The following is a 16,615-nucleotide window of genomic DNA, read 5'->3' as shown; positions in this document are numbered from 1 at the left end:
ACTGTTATTTTTAATTTGCATCCTTTGTCTCTGTAACCTGCCTTTTGTATTTCGCTTCCGTAAATAAATTGTAACACGTCATAAAACTCTGACCTGAAACAATGGTAATGCTTTCAGTAGGAACCCATAATGTTTCCATTAAGTCAATGGGTTCTCAGAAAACTGCTTCAAATGCGGTGAAACAAAGTGCGGAGTAATTTTATAAATACACATAAACATTGACCGCTTTCGCCAATTAGAACTGAGCAAACGCAATGTTAAATAAAAAAAATATCATTAGGTTGACAATCTCGACTAAGAATGTGTCATTCATTTTATTATCGTAGCGCTGACAGTTACGTTGAAACCTCGTCCTCTGTCTATAATATTATTAAGAGGAAGCTACAAGCCAAAAATGTGTATATTCTTGGTATACCTTATATTGTAGGTAATAGGCATTAAAATCGCTTGAGAAACGGAGTCTCGAAACTTTCGATTTCAAGCACAAAACTAGTTTTTATTTACTGTGTAAATAATTTTATAAGAAAGCAAAAAAAGTTAATCAAACGAAACTGTCACATATAATCTTAGCTATAACACGGTTTTTTTTAAGTTGTGTCCTTTATGCGTTCATACATTTCTATTGACAAACTTATATTTTTTTAGCACTTTACATTTATATTTTTTACTGAGTAATTTTTTAATTTTATTTGTATTCTACTGAAGCGAAACGATACGAAAACCTTTAATTTATCTAAAGTGTATTTTTTGGTATTCATAATGTACACCAATTCGTTATAAAGATTAATCTAAATAGTGATTTAGCTTTAAGCTTCACCTTATATACTGTAACGCACAGCAGGTGGATGTACCTTAATAATTATTGAAATAATTAAGGAAATTAATATTTATCTGTTATCACACATTTTACGATGCCGAATCCTTTATTAGGCTTATCACCGGACACGTATCATTTGTCAAATGGGATTTAACCGTAGTAATTAAAATTTGGTTATTTTTCTTGGTTCCTTAATGCTCTCATGCATCCTGTTTAGAGATAAGAATAATTGCTGCACATTAACACGTTTAGAAACTGTTGAATTTTAACCCAATAAATATGCAAACAACTGGCCCAATCAGTCAGTTGTCCGACGACTTTCGCCAAGTTGTGTTTCATTGCAAATCCTTCCCCAAGGTACCACCGAGAGGAAACCGGCATTTTACAATCGATGTCACTGTCGTAAGTGTCCAATACAAATACGTTTATTAACATTTTAATTAATATTTTATTATTGTAAATAAACGTATAATTTTGTAAATATGTATTCAAATTTTGAATGCAAACATAAAAAGTTTTCTAAAATGGCTTACCTTATATTTTTTCGTCGAAACACGGAAATAAAATTAATTAGTACATTAATTTTATTAGTCAAATGTATTATAAACATTGCGGTAACCTCATTTTTTGGGGTTTTGTAAAATAATGATTAGTAAAAAATTTAAGAAGTTTCGTGATTTTTTCTTAATTTGCGGAATCTTATAAAGTATATTTAAATTCTTTTGTAGATAACTTCTAGATTTGAAGATAAAACATGCTGTATCTCTTTCTTATACTGTTTAGATCACATTTCTAACCATGAGAGTAAGGGAGACACAACGAAATTTCTATGAAACTATACAGGGTGTATCGGCACTAACCCGACAAACTTTAACCAGCTATTCCTTAGCACATTTGGAGTAAAAAATGTTATGTACACTTTGCTGTCCGGTAACATTTTTTTTCTTTTAAAAACAAAAAATAAATAAAATTTCCACACTCCGCTACTGCCCACAGTATAGGGGTAAAATAATTGGCAACGCCGCGCTACTGTCATCTCTTTCACACATATTCTGTCTCAAGTCCCGTGTGGTTCCCGCCACCCCGTCTCGTATCAGTGGTCAGTGCTGTTTTGGGAGTTCGCATGTCATCAAGTTTCTAGTTTCGTTTTTGTTTTGTTATCTAAGTTTTTACTGTTGAAATATGCCCCTCAATTATCCACCTGCCGAGCAAGCAGATATTGTTTTTGTTTATGGATTTTGCAATGGAAATTCACGAGCAGCCGTAAGGGAGTATCGCATGAGGTTTCCTGGAAGACGCGTCCCACACCATGCTACCTTTGTCCAGGTTTGTACCCTATCAATTGTTTATTGAAACTATTTACATTCATTGATAATGCCAAAAAGCGCTTTTGAAATTTAAACTGGGAACATTAAAAACATAACAAGGGGCCACCAACTTTAAAAATGTAAATTGTACTTTAGGTGATTTGTGTTCAGTGGTCACTAAACGGCGTTTTAAAAAGTTAATTAATTTTAATCTCTAATAAATGCATCATTCACTGCAATTGAATTCACTCCCTTTCTCACCATGGGATTATTTAAATTACTTGAATTCAATTTCACCCCTGTGAATCCAAGATATCAACCGTACCTAGTTAAGAAAATTATAATTTAAAACACTTTGTTATACATTTTACTATAAAAAAATGAAATAAATGAAGAGAAAACGTAAGTTTTCTGATATGTGCCTAAAATAAGTGTTCTTTAAAAATAAAATGAGTGAAAAAGCCCGCGATTGTTTATTTGACATTATTACTGAGCTGAATAATAAAAGCAGTTGTTATTTGTTGTTTTGTTTCAGATGTATCAACAATTGCGTGACTGTGGCATCGGACGGATTGAAGGCGCCGGCGGAGGACACAACATCGTTCCTGTGGCAGTTGAGGAGAGAATCCTGAACTTAATTACCGAAGACCCCACGCTGTCCGTGCGTCGGGTCGCTCTGATGATAGGACACAGGGAACACATGGCGGTATGGAGAGTTCTGAAGAAGCACGGGCTCAAACCTTTTCACTATAGGCGCTGCCAAGGCCTCATGGAGAATGACCACTTTTCCAGAGTCGTGTACTGCAGAAGAATGCTGCATAATGTCATAAGAGATGCAGACTTCATGAAAAACATATTGTTTACCGACGAAGCACAGTTCACTAAAACAGGAGTGCTAAATGTGCACAACTTGCACCATTGGGCTGAACAAAACCCCAAGCTTGTTCGGGAGTCGTCGAGCCAGGACAGATTTTCCATCAACATGTGGGCAGGAATCCTGGGAAATCAAATACTCGGTCCAATCGAGTTGCCTCCCAGACTAAATGGACCGATGTATTTGGAGTTCTTACAAGTGCAACTGGGCGAGATTCTGGAAGATGTGAACCTCGAATTACTACGGAGAATGTGGTTCCAGCACGATGGAGCCCCACCACACTATTCGATTGCCGTGCGGAACTACTTGGATGTCGAGTTTCCTGGTCGTTGGATAGGCCGTGGAAGTCCGGCCATTGCTTGGCCACCAAGATCACCCGACCTGACCCCCCTGGATTACTACCTGTGGGGGGCTCTCAAGGAAAAAGTGTATGCTAAGCCAATAGCCTCAAGAGAGCAACTGCTCGAACGAGTGATGGAAGCCGCTGCAGAAATTAAAGCAAATCCTGCAAACTTAAATAATCAAAATATAACAAGACTACACGCTTGCATCGAAAATAATGGTAGTCACTTCGAACAAATGCTCCAATAAAAAAATTAACATAAACTACATGTCCGCATTTTCATTTATTATTTATTGGTAAAATTCTCACAATGTCATTCATTTACACATCAATATTACCTACATATCAATATTTAATAAAATCTGTAGAAGAGTATGCCCGTCGGCATTCAACAAGTTTTTCGACAAGTGTGTCGAAAAGCGTCTTCTCTCTTTCCTACACACTAAATATTAATGGTTAAAAATGAGACGACTGATGCTTGTAAGCGCGCCAATACGTAAAAACAACGAAACTCGAATAAGAATTGCCAGGTGGGTTTTTTAATCGCTTTAATCTGACTTTAAACAATAATTAAACACGTAAAAATTATTTAATATAATATTACAGTACAGTACTTTGAACCTTCGCAATAAATTTATTTGATTTTAAGTTTAGTTTGTAGAACTCCATTTCAATTTAGAGATTTTTTTTATTTTAACAGTCTTATTAAAAAATTTATAAAAACAGTGTGTTTATAAACAAGTTCTGCTAGTTGTAATTATTATTACGCGTGACAGCTGTTTCACCTTCTGACGGCATTATCAAACTTTGGTAAAGCCACTTACAGACGACGTAAGTGATAACTTTCTTTTTTTATTATTCTGGCTTTATTGATTTCCGAGTAAATTGTCGTAAATTATTATTTGCTAATCCCAATATTATTTGCTAATGCTAATAATTAAGTGAAATTTTAAACAATGCAATAATAGGATTATTGCATTGTTAATTTCACTTAATGTCGTTGGTATTTCCAACTGATGACTCAGGGGTTTATTTCCCTGAATAATTAAGTATTTTGGGGTCTAATTATTATGCATTTCATTACATCCGATAATTTAAACAATTTTTATGTTGAATTGGGGTAAGTTTTATGGCTAAGGGAAGGAGTGGAAGGTGAGGAAGTACCTGGATATTCAGATCTGGTCACCAAATACGGCTAGTCATTTCAAGCAACGTTTAAATTCTAAACCTGGATATTCAGATCTGGTCACCAAATACGGCTAGTCATTTCAAGCAACGTTTAAATTCTGAACCTGGATATTCAGATCTGGTCACCAAATACGGCTAGTCATTTCAAGTAACGTTTAAATTCTAAACCTGGATATTCAGATCTGGTCACCAAATACGGCTAGTCATTTCAAGCAACGTTTAAATTCTGAACCTGGATATTCAGATCTGGTCACCAAATACGGCTAGTCATTTCAAGCAACGTTTAAATTCTAAACCTGGATATTCAGATCTGGTCACCAAATACGGCTAGTCATTTCAAGCAACGTTTAAATTCTGAACCTGGATATTCAGATCTGGTCACCAAATACGGCTAGTCATTTCAAGCAACGTTTAAATTCTAAACCTGGATATTCAGATCTGGTCACCAAATACGGCTAGTCATTTCAAGCAACGTTTAAATTCTGAACCTGGATATTCAGATCTGGTCACCAAATACGGCTAGTCATTTCAAGCAACGTTTAAATTCTGAATTAATTAATCAATTACGAAAAAGCGTGGGGTTAAGAATATTTTTTTTAAATTATAGTTGTAATTTATTGTCGATTTTTTAAAAAAATTGCGATATTTTAAATAAAATTTAATAATTATTGTTTAAATAAATTAGCAATCTGGCAGCATTCATTTGCAGGTGGTCAATCCAATGCAGTCATGACGTTTGTGTGAGTGCTTTCCTTTGTCTCAGTGTGTTGCGCAGCAGTTTTATATGAACCGTTTTTTGATTCATCGGGATTGTTTTTAAAACTATACATTCTTTGTACCTTCAAATTAGTGGAAATAAACTTAAGTGTGTCAAGCTGCTCGTTATATTCCGGTAATTCTGGAAGGCTTTTAACATAAGCAATAATATTCATAAATCACATTCCGCGAAGTTGTAAATAACTAAATTTATTAAAAAATATACGTTGTAGGATAGCCTAGCAAGTAACATTTTGACAGAGCACTTACGGTGATTTAAAAAACAACGGCGCTGTTCAAATAATCCAATTATTATTATTGATAAGTACCTAAGTGAGGAAAATTGTTTTTAAAAGTGCTCAGAATTATTGGACTTCGATTATAAATTCAGGAAATCTACTAATTAGTTTCTTAGTTTCAAAATTAGACTATTTAATACGTGAAACGCGTAAGAGGTGAAACCAAAGCATTCCAGAGGTGAAACAATTTAGATACAAAAATAAAACTGATGTGTACAATACAAGAAGACAATCAGTGATTCGCATACGAAAAATGTGAATAATCATTATTGTTAAATAAAATATTTCTTTTCTGGTACTGGATTATGTAATACGGGCTTCGTTCGCAGCAACACGCGAGAGTTGCGATGTTGCTTTCAAATTTTGACAAAGGATAAAACAGTGGTGACATGTGGTGAAAATATGTTTAATTAATTTTTTATTAAAAAAAAACGTTACCGGACAGCAAAGTGCACATAACATTTTTTACTCCAAATGTGCTAAGGAATAGCTGGTTAAAGTTTGTCGGGTTAGTGCCGATACACCCTGTATGAGCTGTTCTCAAAAGTGAACAAATACACCTGAGGGATTAATAAAGTAATATTTTTATTCTGCGAAAATGCAGATCTCTATTTTCAGATAAACACTTATCGGAGATAAATCCATTCACACAGATATAAATAAGCATATGATTGCACCCATTAGCGAACAGTATGTTCAGATGCGGTTGGTGCCGTCGAGATTAGACATAATAATAATAATATTTTGTTGATTTGTATAACGCCGTTTTTGTGCAAAATCACTTCAATGGCGCTGTACAAGTATAAAGTATATGTCTACAGTGATCTTTCTTATTACTAAGTAAATACATATACTGCTAAGTTAAGTTGGCAAGCTACATAGTAGAATTTTGATTGAAATGGTAATAATGGAAACAAAGGATAATACATGGGATGTGCAAGGTGCTTTTATGAGTGGAAGGGTGTGCATGGACCAGATCTTTTCATTGCGTATGCTCACTGAAAAGTTTCTGGCAAAAACCATAAAATTTTATGTGCCTTTGTAGATCTACAAGAAGCATACGACCGAGTGGACAGGAAAAAGCTATGGAAGGTGTTGTCCAAGTATGGAGTGTATACGAATCTCATAAAGGCAATTGCGTAATTCAAATATTATTATTAGAAATTAACATATATTTTTTTTAATTAAATTATTTTTAATGCAAACAATAAAAATAACTTTTTTGTTAGTAAAACTACTAAAAACACGAAAAAATATTTATAAAAGTACACGCATTTTATTAGACAAATGTATTTCAAACGTTTCTGTTACCTCACTTTTTTTATTTGTGAAACAATGAATATATGAATATGTAAATGAAATAAATATATAAAAATATCTTTATATGAATTTTAAAAATAATTCATAAGAAATTCATGAAGTCTCACCATTTTTTTTCAAATTGCGTTCGAAATCCTTGGTTTCATAGGGGTGTACTTTTAAATTCTTCTGATGATTTTAATATATAGCGTGGTGTTTTCTCTTTCTAACACCGTTTAAATTATATTTCTCACCATGACTATACGGAAGATTTCTGTGAGATAATGTGAGTCGTTCTCAAAGGCGAACTAATTAACCTGAATATTAATACTTTTCTATTCCAAAATCAATATTAAAATACCTAAACCAAAAGTAGATATCTACATTAAAATTTAGAAAAGGTTCTATTTGAAAAATGTAGACGAAATTAGCTCTACAGCGCGACTGGTGGCAAAATATAAAAGTAATCTTAAGCATGGTGCAATTAATAATTTAACCGCCATCTATGAAATTGTTGCGAAATCTCACTGTAATATCTTCTACACAGCTTCCGTAAAAAAACGTAAGAAAAGGTATTATCTGCCGCCAGGGTAGATTTATATGTGTTCGTATATACCTTTGACTATGTGACAGAAGGTAGTGGGTTTGACTGCCACGAGTTATCAACATTAATAAGAATATTTTTTGCCACTGATTGTTTATTGATTTCAGAATGGGTTTGAATATATTCATATGTCTGTGGTTTGGATGAGATACTATCGATTGCTTAGTACAGGATTTCCCCTTTCATTGATACTGATGTGTCAAGAATTCAGACGATCCCTTGAGTAGGTATTTTTATCCTACAAAATACCGATAAGAGCTCCCTTACATACGCGTATAGGACTAAGGCAGCTTTAATTGAAGTTGTTCTAGACGGAAAGCGCCAGGGTATTATACGCAAAATCACTTCAATGTTTCGTAGTTTTTTTCACCAAGTATCCTTCTCTAGGGTGATACTGTGAGTTTTTTTTCCAATATTGAATGAGGTTGAAACACACCCATAAGTATTTATAATAATAATATAATTATAAATAGGTGTGTTAAAACATTATTCAATGAATAATAAAAATGCAATGATAAAATAATACTTTCGGCTATAATAACAACAATCAATGAATCAATGTAGCTTCAGTAAAATACAGATTTTTTGAATTTACTATCTGCTCTGTCTCCATTACTATTTACAAAGGCAACTCATTCCTTTCTGATCTGTACTAAATTCCATTGAAGGTAGAGGGTGGTTTCCTCCGGATGGGAGTGGTTTGGGGATGTTATGGACAAGACTTGGCGGGAACGGAGCGGAAAATTAGGAGCAAACGTCGCGTGAGGCACATCCGCCATACAGCCTGATTGATCGCACTCTGGAGCCGTACAACTCTCGCCCACCACCCTTTTATTACTACCCTTAGCCGGATTAAAGCCGTCTTCCTCCCTGAAAACCAGCTTAAAGAACTATGCGGTTTTCTGCGAGACTCTGAAACTACTTGAAACTTTTCTAATTCGATACTGATTTCGGTGGAATTTCAATGGAATTATAATTTTTCGTGTCTTTGTGCTGTTTTTAAGAAATATTAAACGAAGAAAATTGAAAGGAGTACAAACAAACAGTCATCGTATAAAATGTGTCGGTCTTTTGAAAATATTATTATGGCTTTAATTGGTTGGTGATAATTTTGGTTTCTGAAGATTAGTAAGATTAGATCCGGAGGTAAAGTGTGTTTACTTTGGGAAGGGGGGAGCAATTCTACATGTTTCTAGAAGTAAAAAAAAACCTTTTTTGAAATTTTGATGTTTTAGGGTGGTTTTTAGTTAAAAAAGTTGAATTGTTTGTAAGGGAAAATTAATATTCTTGTATGGAAAAAAAAATTGTATGGGAAAATAAATACTGGAATTTCGAAAAAAGTTAATCATATTTTTTACTTCTACCATCACGTAGAATCACCTTCCGAAGTTAGCGCACTTTACCTCCGGACGCTCTGTATTCTGCTCTGTCTGTCGAATTCATAAACATTCAAATCCAAATAGATTCAGTTCAGCATTGTAAAAACAATCAAAAATGTTTATACTAACTCAAATCTACATATCCGCAAAGGGTTAAATCCTGGGCGAAGATCAGAAAGACTAAAACTTTAAGCAAAAAATCAAGAGTGCTTTCATTTTTATTTAGAATTCAACCAGGAATCGATAAGTATTTGTACCAATATGGATGATGGTTCTATATACGCATATATATGAAAAGGACTCACCTTGTATCAGTTCCTACGAAGAGTTCTGCGCAACTCGTCCTCCTGTTCTCCGGCTGTTCTCCGAGCAGTTTCTCAGTCCTGCCGTTGGTCAGAGGCGAGTGGCACGCATCACCAACACCTCCAACAACACCGACACAGACACTGTTCACTGTTTCACTGTTCACCGCTGTCACTTCCACACTGGCACCTTCCGCCACTAACGCGCAGTTGCTCACCGCACTGGCCACGGGCCTCACCGGGGCTATATGCACGCTAGGGGTTGTCACTATGATTCTGTTCTCGTTCTTGTTGCTGTCTATGCTGATGGCGTCGATATGGTTCACTTTGATCTCGTGGGGTTTGTGCGGGATTTTGGGAGATCTCTGCGTGGAGATGGCAACGGTGGTCACAGCCTCCGTCTGCTGCGGGTGCCCGTTGGGGATGGGCGCGTACGTGGAGGTGGTATGGGTGGGGGACGCGAGGGACGCTGGCACGGACTCCCCGTTGTTGCCTATCGAGGTCACGTAGATGGGGGAGTTGGCTATGATGCCTTCCAGTACCCTCTGCTGTCTCTCGGTTACGGCGGATGGGACTGATCCAGAGGCTTGGTTTAGCTGAAAGAATATAAATAAAATTGAAATAACAGTTACTTCAGTAGTCATTTTTAATTTTCATTAAAATGTTTATTATCCGTTTCTCTCCGCATAACGTATAAAAGCGCACAGGTCACGACCCAAAGCTGACTGATGAGTTTGTTGTTCATTTCCAAAATCCTAATTACCCTCGGAAGTCATTAGATCGACTCAAAATCACCAACACAGTCTGATACTATTGCGTAAATCCTCTCATTAGCTCGCCATCAAAATACTTTTAGTTATGCCTAAAAGAATGACAATTATTAATCATTTCACAATCCAGTCGAACCACAAACAATGTGCACAATGGTTGGCTGTTTATTCACCCTTTGTCTTTGCATTAATCATTCGGTTGGATTCAGTCTTTTGTCGCGGCCGCATTGCTGTTTGCTCGCCGAACTACTTCATCGAACAAACAGATTTTAGCCTAAAATTATATTGATACATATTATTTTGGGTACTGGTTACTTTGGCATCAGGAGGGACGCATCTTTATGTGCGAGGTGCACGCGGGCGGTGGAACTAAGTAAGGGGCGTCTTGTGGTTTGTCAAATACATTACCATGAGTAATACATACGAGTATGCATACAAAAGTGAATGAAAAGACTTTAAGTATAAGTCGAAGTCTAATATTAGAAAATATCGTAAAGCCATGTATGAACAAAATTACGAATAAAGATATATGAAAAGACTGCAAGTAATAAGATCGTCTGAAGAATTTTTTGTTCATATTTAGTTCATTTGACGGCCTCCGTGGTCGAGGGGTAAGGCTCTCGATTAGCAAGCTGGAGGTCGTGGGTTTAAATCCCGGCGTGCGCAAGAAATTTTTATTTGATTAATTTGTGTTATTTCACATACTATAATATGTAGTATTCTTGCGGCACGTTCCAGAATGGAAGATACTCTCAGTATCGCCCTGGCGTAAAACCACCATTCTGAATTGCTTGAAACGGCTTTGGCCGTGTTTGGTGACCAGTTCTGAATATCCAAGAACTGCCCCACCTTCCTCCTCCCCATCTCCTTCCCCTTCTCAGTACTTTCAGCCCCACAACATACTGTCTTACACTCACTGTCTTACTGGCTCCAGACGGTTGAAAGAAGTTGAAACTCTTGTGCGGTTTCACAATTTTAAAAAAAATCATTTATTTGTGGGTCCCCACCCCTTTCACAAAAAAGTAATTTTTTAACACTATACAAGGGTAATATAATCTTCTGAAACATCTTTTTACATATTATAATCAGGTAGAACTTGAGTATTATGTGCATATAAATAAAGAAAAAAACTTCCGTGAAGTCATGAAGTCGCGTTTGTGCCTCAAACTACAGCTATTTTTCAATTAATTCTCAGTTTAATTACAGAACTCCACAACATTATTTTTAGTCTCTGCTATTTTGTCCACACAACAGCGGGTTGTCAAAATGACGAAGCCATTAGCAACGTGAACATCACGATTTGTCAATCAAGACTCATTAGGACTGGAGATAGTAAAAATTGCCCCAACTCTGTTTGACATTAACAATTTTTACCATTTGCAATACAATTTGAAGTGAGAAGTTGTATGTTGCATTTGGAGTCAAATTACAGAAATGGAATTGTGAAATTTGATACCTAAAATATGATCAGTTATTTTGTAACGCGAAACATTCAAACTTTGGTTTACTACAGGTTTTCTCAGTTTGGCAGATATTTATTTTCTTAGCAACTCTTTTTTTAAAGTAAGGTGACTTAATCAAGCGTGTTTTTGTTCCGGAGATTATTATTAAAATCTTTAAAAAAAATCCGATAACAATTTTTTTAAAGATTTTGAGCTAAAATAAATTAGCATTCTTGGACGGTGTTAAAGCCGCCATGTTTTATGAAACTCTAAAAGGTGAAATGAAGGCAAACACATCCTGTACTATTATTTTTAAAGTTACTAGCATAGTCTGTAACTCGGTGTAATAATTGAATAAGTATACCGTTGTAATTTGTAATACCTTGTTGTTTTACTCGTTGTAGTCCCTCGTTATTCTACTTGTTGTAGTCCCTCGTTTTTCTAAACGCTGTAGTCTCTCGTTTTTCTACACGTTGTAGTCCCTCGTTTTTTTACTCATTGTAGTACCTCGTTTCTCTACACGTTGTAGTCCCTTGTTGTTATACTCGTTATATATCTTTGTTATTCTACTCGTTGTAGTCCCTCGTTTTTCTACTCTTTGTAGTCCCTAGAAATTCTACTCGTTTTAGTCCCTCGTTGTAGTCCCTCGCTGTTCTACTTGTTGGAGTACCTCATTTAAGACCCCTGTCGAAGTGTGTGGTTGTACCACCTCGGGGTAAACATCTAACCAGTATCCACTAAGGCTGCTTAAACTGTCCCATAAAAATCTAACTTCGTTTTGCAATCTTGTTTAACTTTGTAAATAATTTATATCCTTAATTATCCCAAGGTTTCAGATAGAGGTAGGGAGTAGGCGTATCGTTCACTTCCAGTGCGGAAAACACGGAAACTCCGCGAGTTAGACCTCCGCAAATTTGGAAACTTTTCAGAAACTAATATTAGGAAATCGTTATAAATTTCAGGAAGTTTTTCAGTCGACGGTTGAGGCTCGTAACTTGCACCATTATGCGCGCAACCCTTCGAACCCGTTGTACAAATTCAGAATTTCGTATGTACGAACCCAACCACACTCCACTCATATAATAGTATTAAGGTCTACGAAGCGTCGTGGTTTACGCGTTTATATTATTATATCAATTAAACAAGGTTCGATTTCGGTAACGCAAAAATACATAGACACGATTTTTTCGCTGAAAATTTTTGTTGACAATGTTGAAGATTGTCTAAAAATCCTGCAAACTTTGTATGGATAATATTAAAAATAATTAAATTGCAGTTGCCGAATTTAAAATTGAAAATGATTACACGTTTTAACGTCTCCATATACGAGTATGTAATATAACTAACTGTCTCGGTGTGGGAGTGTAATTTAAACAAATATACATTTTTACTCCGAGATTGATGAAATTTTGCATACTTGACCCTCAAAAACAAGAGGAAAGTCACTGTCGACGTGATATTTCTAAAAATCACACCCACCCCCTTTTCCACCCCTTAAAGATGAATTTTACATACATGACTTTCAAAGTTAGAGGAAAATTAATGTCTGAATTCTAAAAACTCTACGTAAAGTTAGGGCTACGCTGGGGACTTCAGTAGGTTTAATGTAAATAGAGGTGCATGTAAGTGTATAGGTACTGTGTATGCTATAATTCATAACACGAGAAGTTCCTTGTGAGCGTGTTTTGTGATTCAAATATAAGCCGAATTCGGGCCTGTATTTCCATACAAAACTGTGTTTCACATTTGATTACATTCAAATGGGATGGCAATATACAATTTCAGGCAAGCGTAAGAGAGATAGACCGCGCACCAAATGTCCTAGAACCAAAAATTAAAATATTTCGCAAGGCACTTTTAATTAGCTTTCTGATGTATTCTGTCATAATTGCATTAATGAGTACCTACCTACCTTAGAGCAGTTTTTACAAAAAAAATTTTTTTTGAAGATTTTTCTATATTTAGAGATTCGATCTTAAAAGTCAAAGCCTTTTCCCAGGTAACCTAACAATAGTCGTGCTAACATTATGATTGAAACTGTATCTTTATTGCACGATGGGCAAAGTGCAATTACATGAACAATAATTGTTGAAATACGGGCATAATGCAATTGCACTATGCCCGTGAAGATAATAATTATTACTATCTTCAAGCGATCACACAGGCTAAAAAATGATCCAAAGTTCAAATTCGTTGTTGTTATTCGTTCCTGAACGGTTACCGAACGGAATATAGAACTGATTTTTTAGTTCAATCTTAAATCAAAAAAATATTTTGTTTTTACCACTTTATTAGAATTTATATATTACGTCAAACATGTAGTTTCGGTTAAATCCTAACTATCTTCACAACAGTATTAAAATAAAGTAACCTAAATACAGAGGAACACAAAGAAACAGAGAAGGTAGTTGATTAACAAGGGTAAAACTTAATTTTTTTAACGTCCATACCTTCTGACATACAAACATTCGAAAAAAAGAGTATTTATAAAATCAATAAATAAACTCAAAAAGGAAGACATCGATAATAGTGAATAGATTAAAAACGTGCGGTTTTGTACTCCGTTTAAAGTTTACCAATTTATGATGATTGTGGGCCACAGTCGAACAGTGAGAATGTTACTTTGTTTAATTTATAATGCATGCAATTAACTTATCAATTACGAACCGCTCGTTAATTCATGAGAGTAGGAAATTACGTTTAGATATGCGCCACTATATTACATTTCAAACTATTTTCAGTTACTTTCAGTTATATTTTTTTATTTTTGTTTATTTCGAAAAAAGGATTTTCTCAATTAATAAATTTTAAATTATAAAGCTTTTATAATATTGTTAGAAAAATACATAGTAAATGGCAAAAGAAGAAAATAGCGAATAACTTTTTTTAGTAATTCTACACCAATGAAGAGAACTAGCTCGTGAGTTTGGTGTAGAAGTACATAAAAGTAATATCTTACCATATATTTTAAAATCACGATCAAACATGACGATCACACATGGTTTTACCACTCATTGATCTCATTTCTTCAGCATTCAGCATATTTCCTCTGCCAGCTCCATGCCTCACTACCATACATCGGGGTAGGTACCAGCACTCCATTGTGGACTGCTAGCTTAAAACCAGCAAATAATGTAACTGAAATATCTTGATTCCAAACTAGTTTGTCTGTGTATTGGCACCATTAATAGACGTGTGGAAACGCCGAGAGTCGATTGACGTTTCAGATGACATCTTTGCTTGGACGTACTCTCTCCTCTCACGTTCCCACGGATATACAAGTAGCCTCTCTCTCTTCCGCCAGGAGGTGTCGCTCCAGTGATCTCGGTGAGACCCTGTCGGCTTCTTTGCTTCATACTCTTAACACCCATCATCATTGTTGCAAGAAACCACGACGGATTTCAGCTCAGTTTTTGTGATAAATGTCAATTAAATTTGAAATGTCCTTTTCTTAGCTTCTAATTCGCTCTCCTTGGCTTTTATACCACATTGTATACACATGCGAGCTCTGGGCCAACTTCAGAGAGGGAACGGAAAACTTCGAGTGTAAAAAGCATAGGATTCGAACACATGAATCGCGAGTTCAATGAACTGCGAGCTTTCTAAAAATCCCTCCATTACAGATTAAGCTGTAATAGAGCTTTTACAAAATGATGTAATATTATACGCTACAGAAAATTCCAATATTTATCTAATAACTATCAATCAAGTTCAACTTTGTGCTGTAATTTATGGTTGTTTATTTTTTATGTTTACGTTTTTTTGTATGATGGGATTTAATCCTGTCTCCAACTATGTATCGTTTCCCGCTTCTTCTACCATTCATCTCATTCATTCGCTCTACATGCCCTAACCATCTAAGGGTTCCTTCTTTAATCTTATGCATTAAACCTACTTTTGCATCCTCTAACTCTCACACAAGACGATCACACACACGCCTCAGGAATCTCATGTCTGGGTTAATTAAAAATTGCTATTTTAAATTCCATAAAATATTACTAATTATCTCATCTCTTATCAGTATTGTTTATTGAAGGCAATGTTCTGTTTTATGTTTTGGGTTTTACCGTTACGGCTATTTTCTATAATTTTAGTAATTATTTTGTATCTAATGTTATTTTCTAGGTACATTTTCTATTTACCAATGAAAATACGAGACATATCTGCAAGAAAAATACATTATATGTTACAAAGAATCGTACATAAATAAAACACAACTCCTCGTGACTGACTGTGGGGTGGAAGTAAATGCGGAAGTCGAAAAAGAAGTGGAAGGTTTGGCAGTATCTGGCTAGTCAGATCTAGTTACTTCAACCGTCACCGTTGCGCCTTACTGCCCTGCCACACGGTACAAAGTTAGCTACTTCACATCAGACTGCGACACGCAATCTTAGCTATCCGAAATAATAATACTAGTAGATCTGTGAACAGTTAGTAGTAGACCTTGTATCGAAAATATAAAGTTTTTTTCTCTTATTTAATAAATCTTAACCATATTTTCCTCTGCAATCTTAAGCTTTTTAAATAGGTACTTAAATTTCTAACACCAAAGAAATGTCATCATCTCAATGACAAGTCTTTTTTAAAAACATTTTTCAGGCCGGTAGGTATCGTATTATTGAATATTCCGATTTGACAGCTATTAGTAGGAACCACGATCATGCAAACTCTGGCTGGGTAAATGTAGTAACCAACATAGCCACAATTTCGTACGTATACCAAATTATGCCGGTAAACTCTGGCTGGGTAAAAAGGTAGTATCCAACACGGCCACTATATCGTACGTGTACCAAATTAAAATTTGTACTTACGTGAAATTTGATGGTATTTTTTTTTGATTTTAGAGATTCTTATTTTCCTTTATAATTTAAAAGATACTGTTTTTTATACAAATAGAACATAGCGCCTCATAATTTTTACCTCATATGGGTGTTTAAAATTTTATCTGACTATTATTAGATATATAAAGACTTAGAGGCCTTGTTATTTGTTACCTAAAAACCCTACTAAAATTGCACGCTCAGCATAAATTTGAGAAGCTACAACCCAGACACAAAGAATATATAAATTAATAGACATAATTCAGAGATCACTATAAAATGCTTTGAAACCTTGATCTGGCATACATGCCTTGGTGAATTCTTATTTATACGTCTCAAACTACCGTTCTGTTATTCCAACTCCTGACATGACCCCACTAAAGAATTCGTTTCAATTGATCGATCCATGTCTTCG

At 35.2% G+C, this 16,615-nt stretch overlaps 1 protein-coding gene across 5 annotated transcripts in view; it reads right to left on the bottom strand.

Moving 5' to 3' along the window:
- sdt (MAGUK p55 family member stardust) overlaps window positions 1-16,615 on the bottom strand; it is a 258,609-nt gene that overhangs the window by 154,704 nt on the left and 87,290 nt on the right. For all 5 annotated transcript variants that reach the window (XM_089642614.1, XM_089642618.1, XM_089642615.1 and 2 more), the window contains one exon: window positions 9,172-9,764. In XM_089642614.1, coding sequence (XP_089498740.1) covers window positions 9,172-9,764 — 593 coding nt within the window. The remainder of the gene's footprint in view (window positions 1-9,171; window positions 9,765-16,615) is intronic.

This window comes from Hesperophylax consimilis, chromosome 18, assembly GCF_061612785.1.
Source record: "Hesperophylax consimilis isolate HC1 chromosome 18, BYU_Hcon_1.0, whole genome shotgun sequence".
Classification (NCBI taxonomy): domain Eukaryota; kingdom Metazoa; phylum Arthropoda; class Insecta; order Trichoptera; family Limnephilidae; genus Hesperophylax; species Hesperophylax consimilis.
This window is presented reverse-complemented; position numbering and strand designations above follow the sequence as displayed.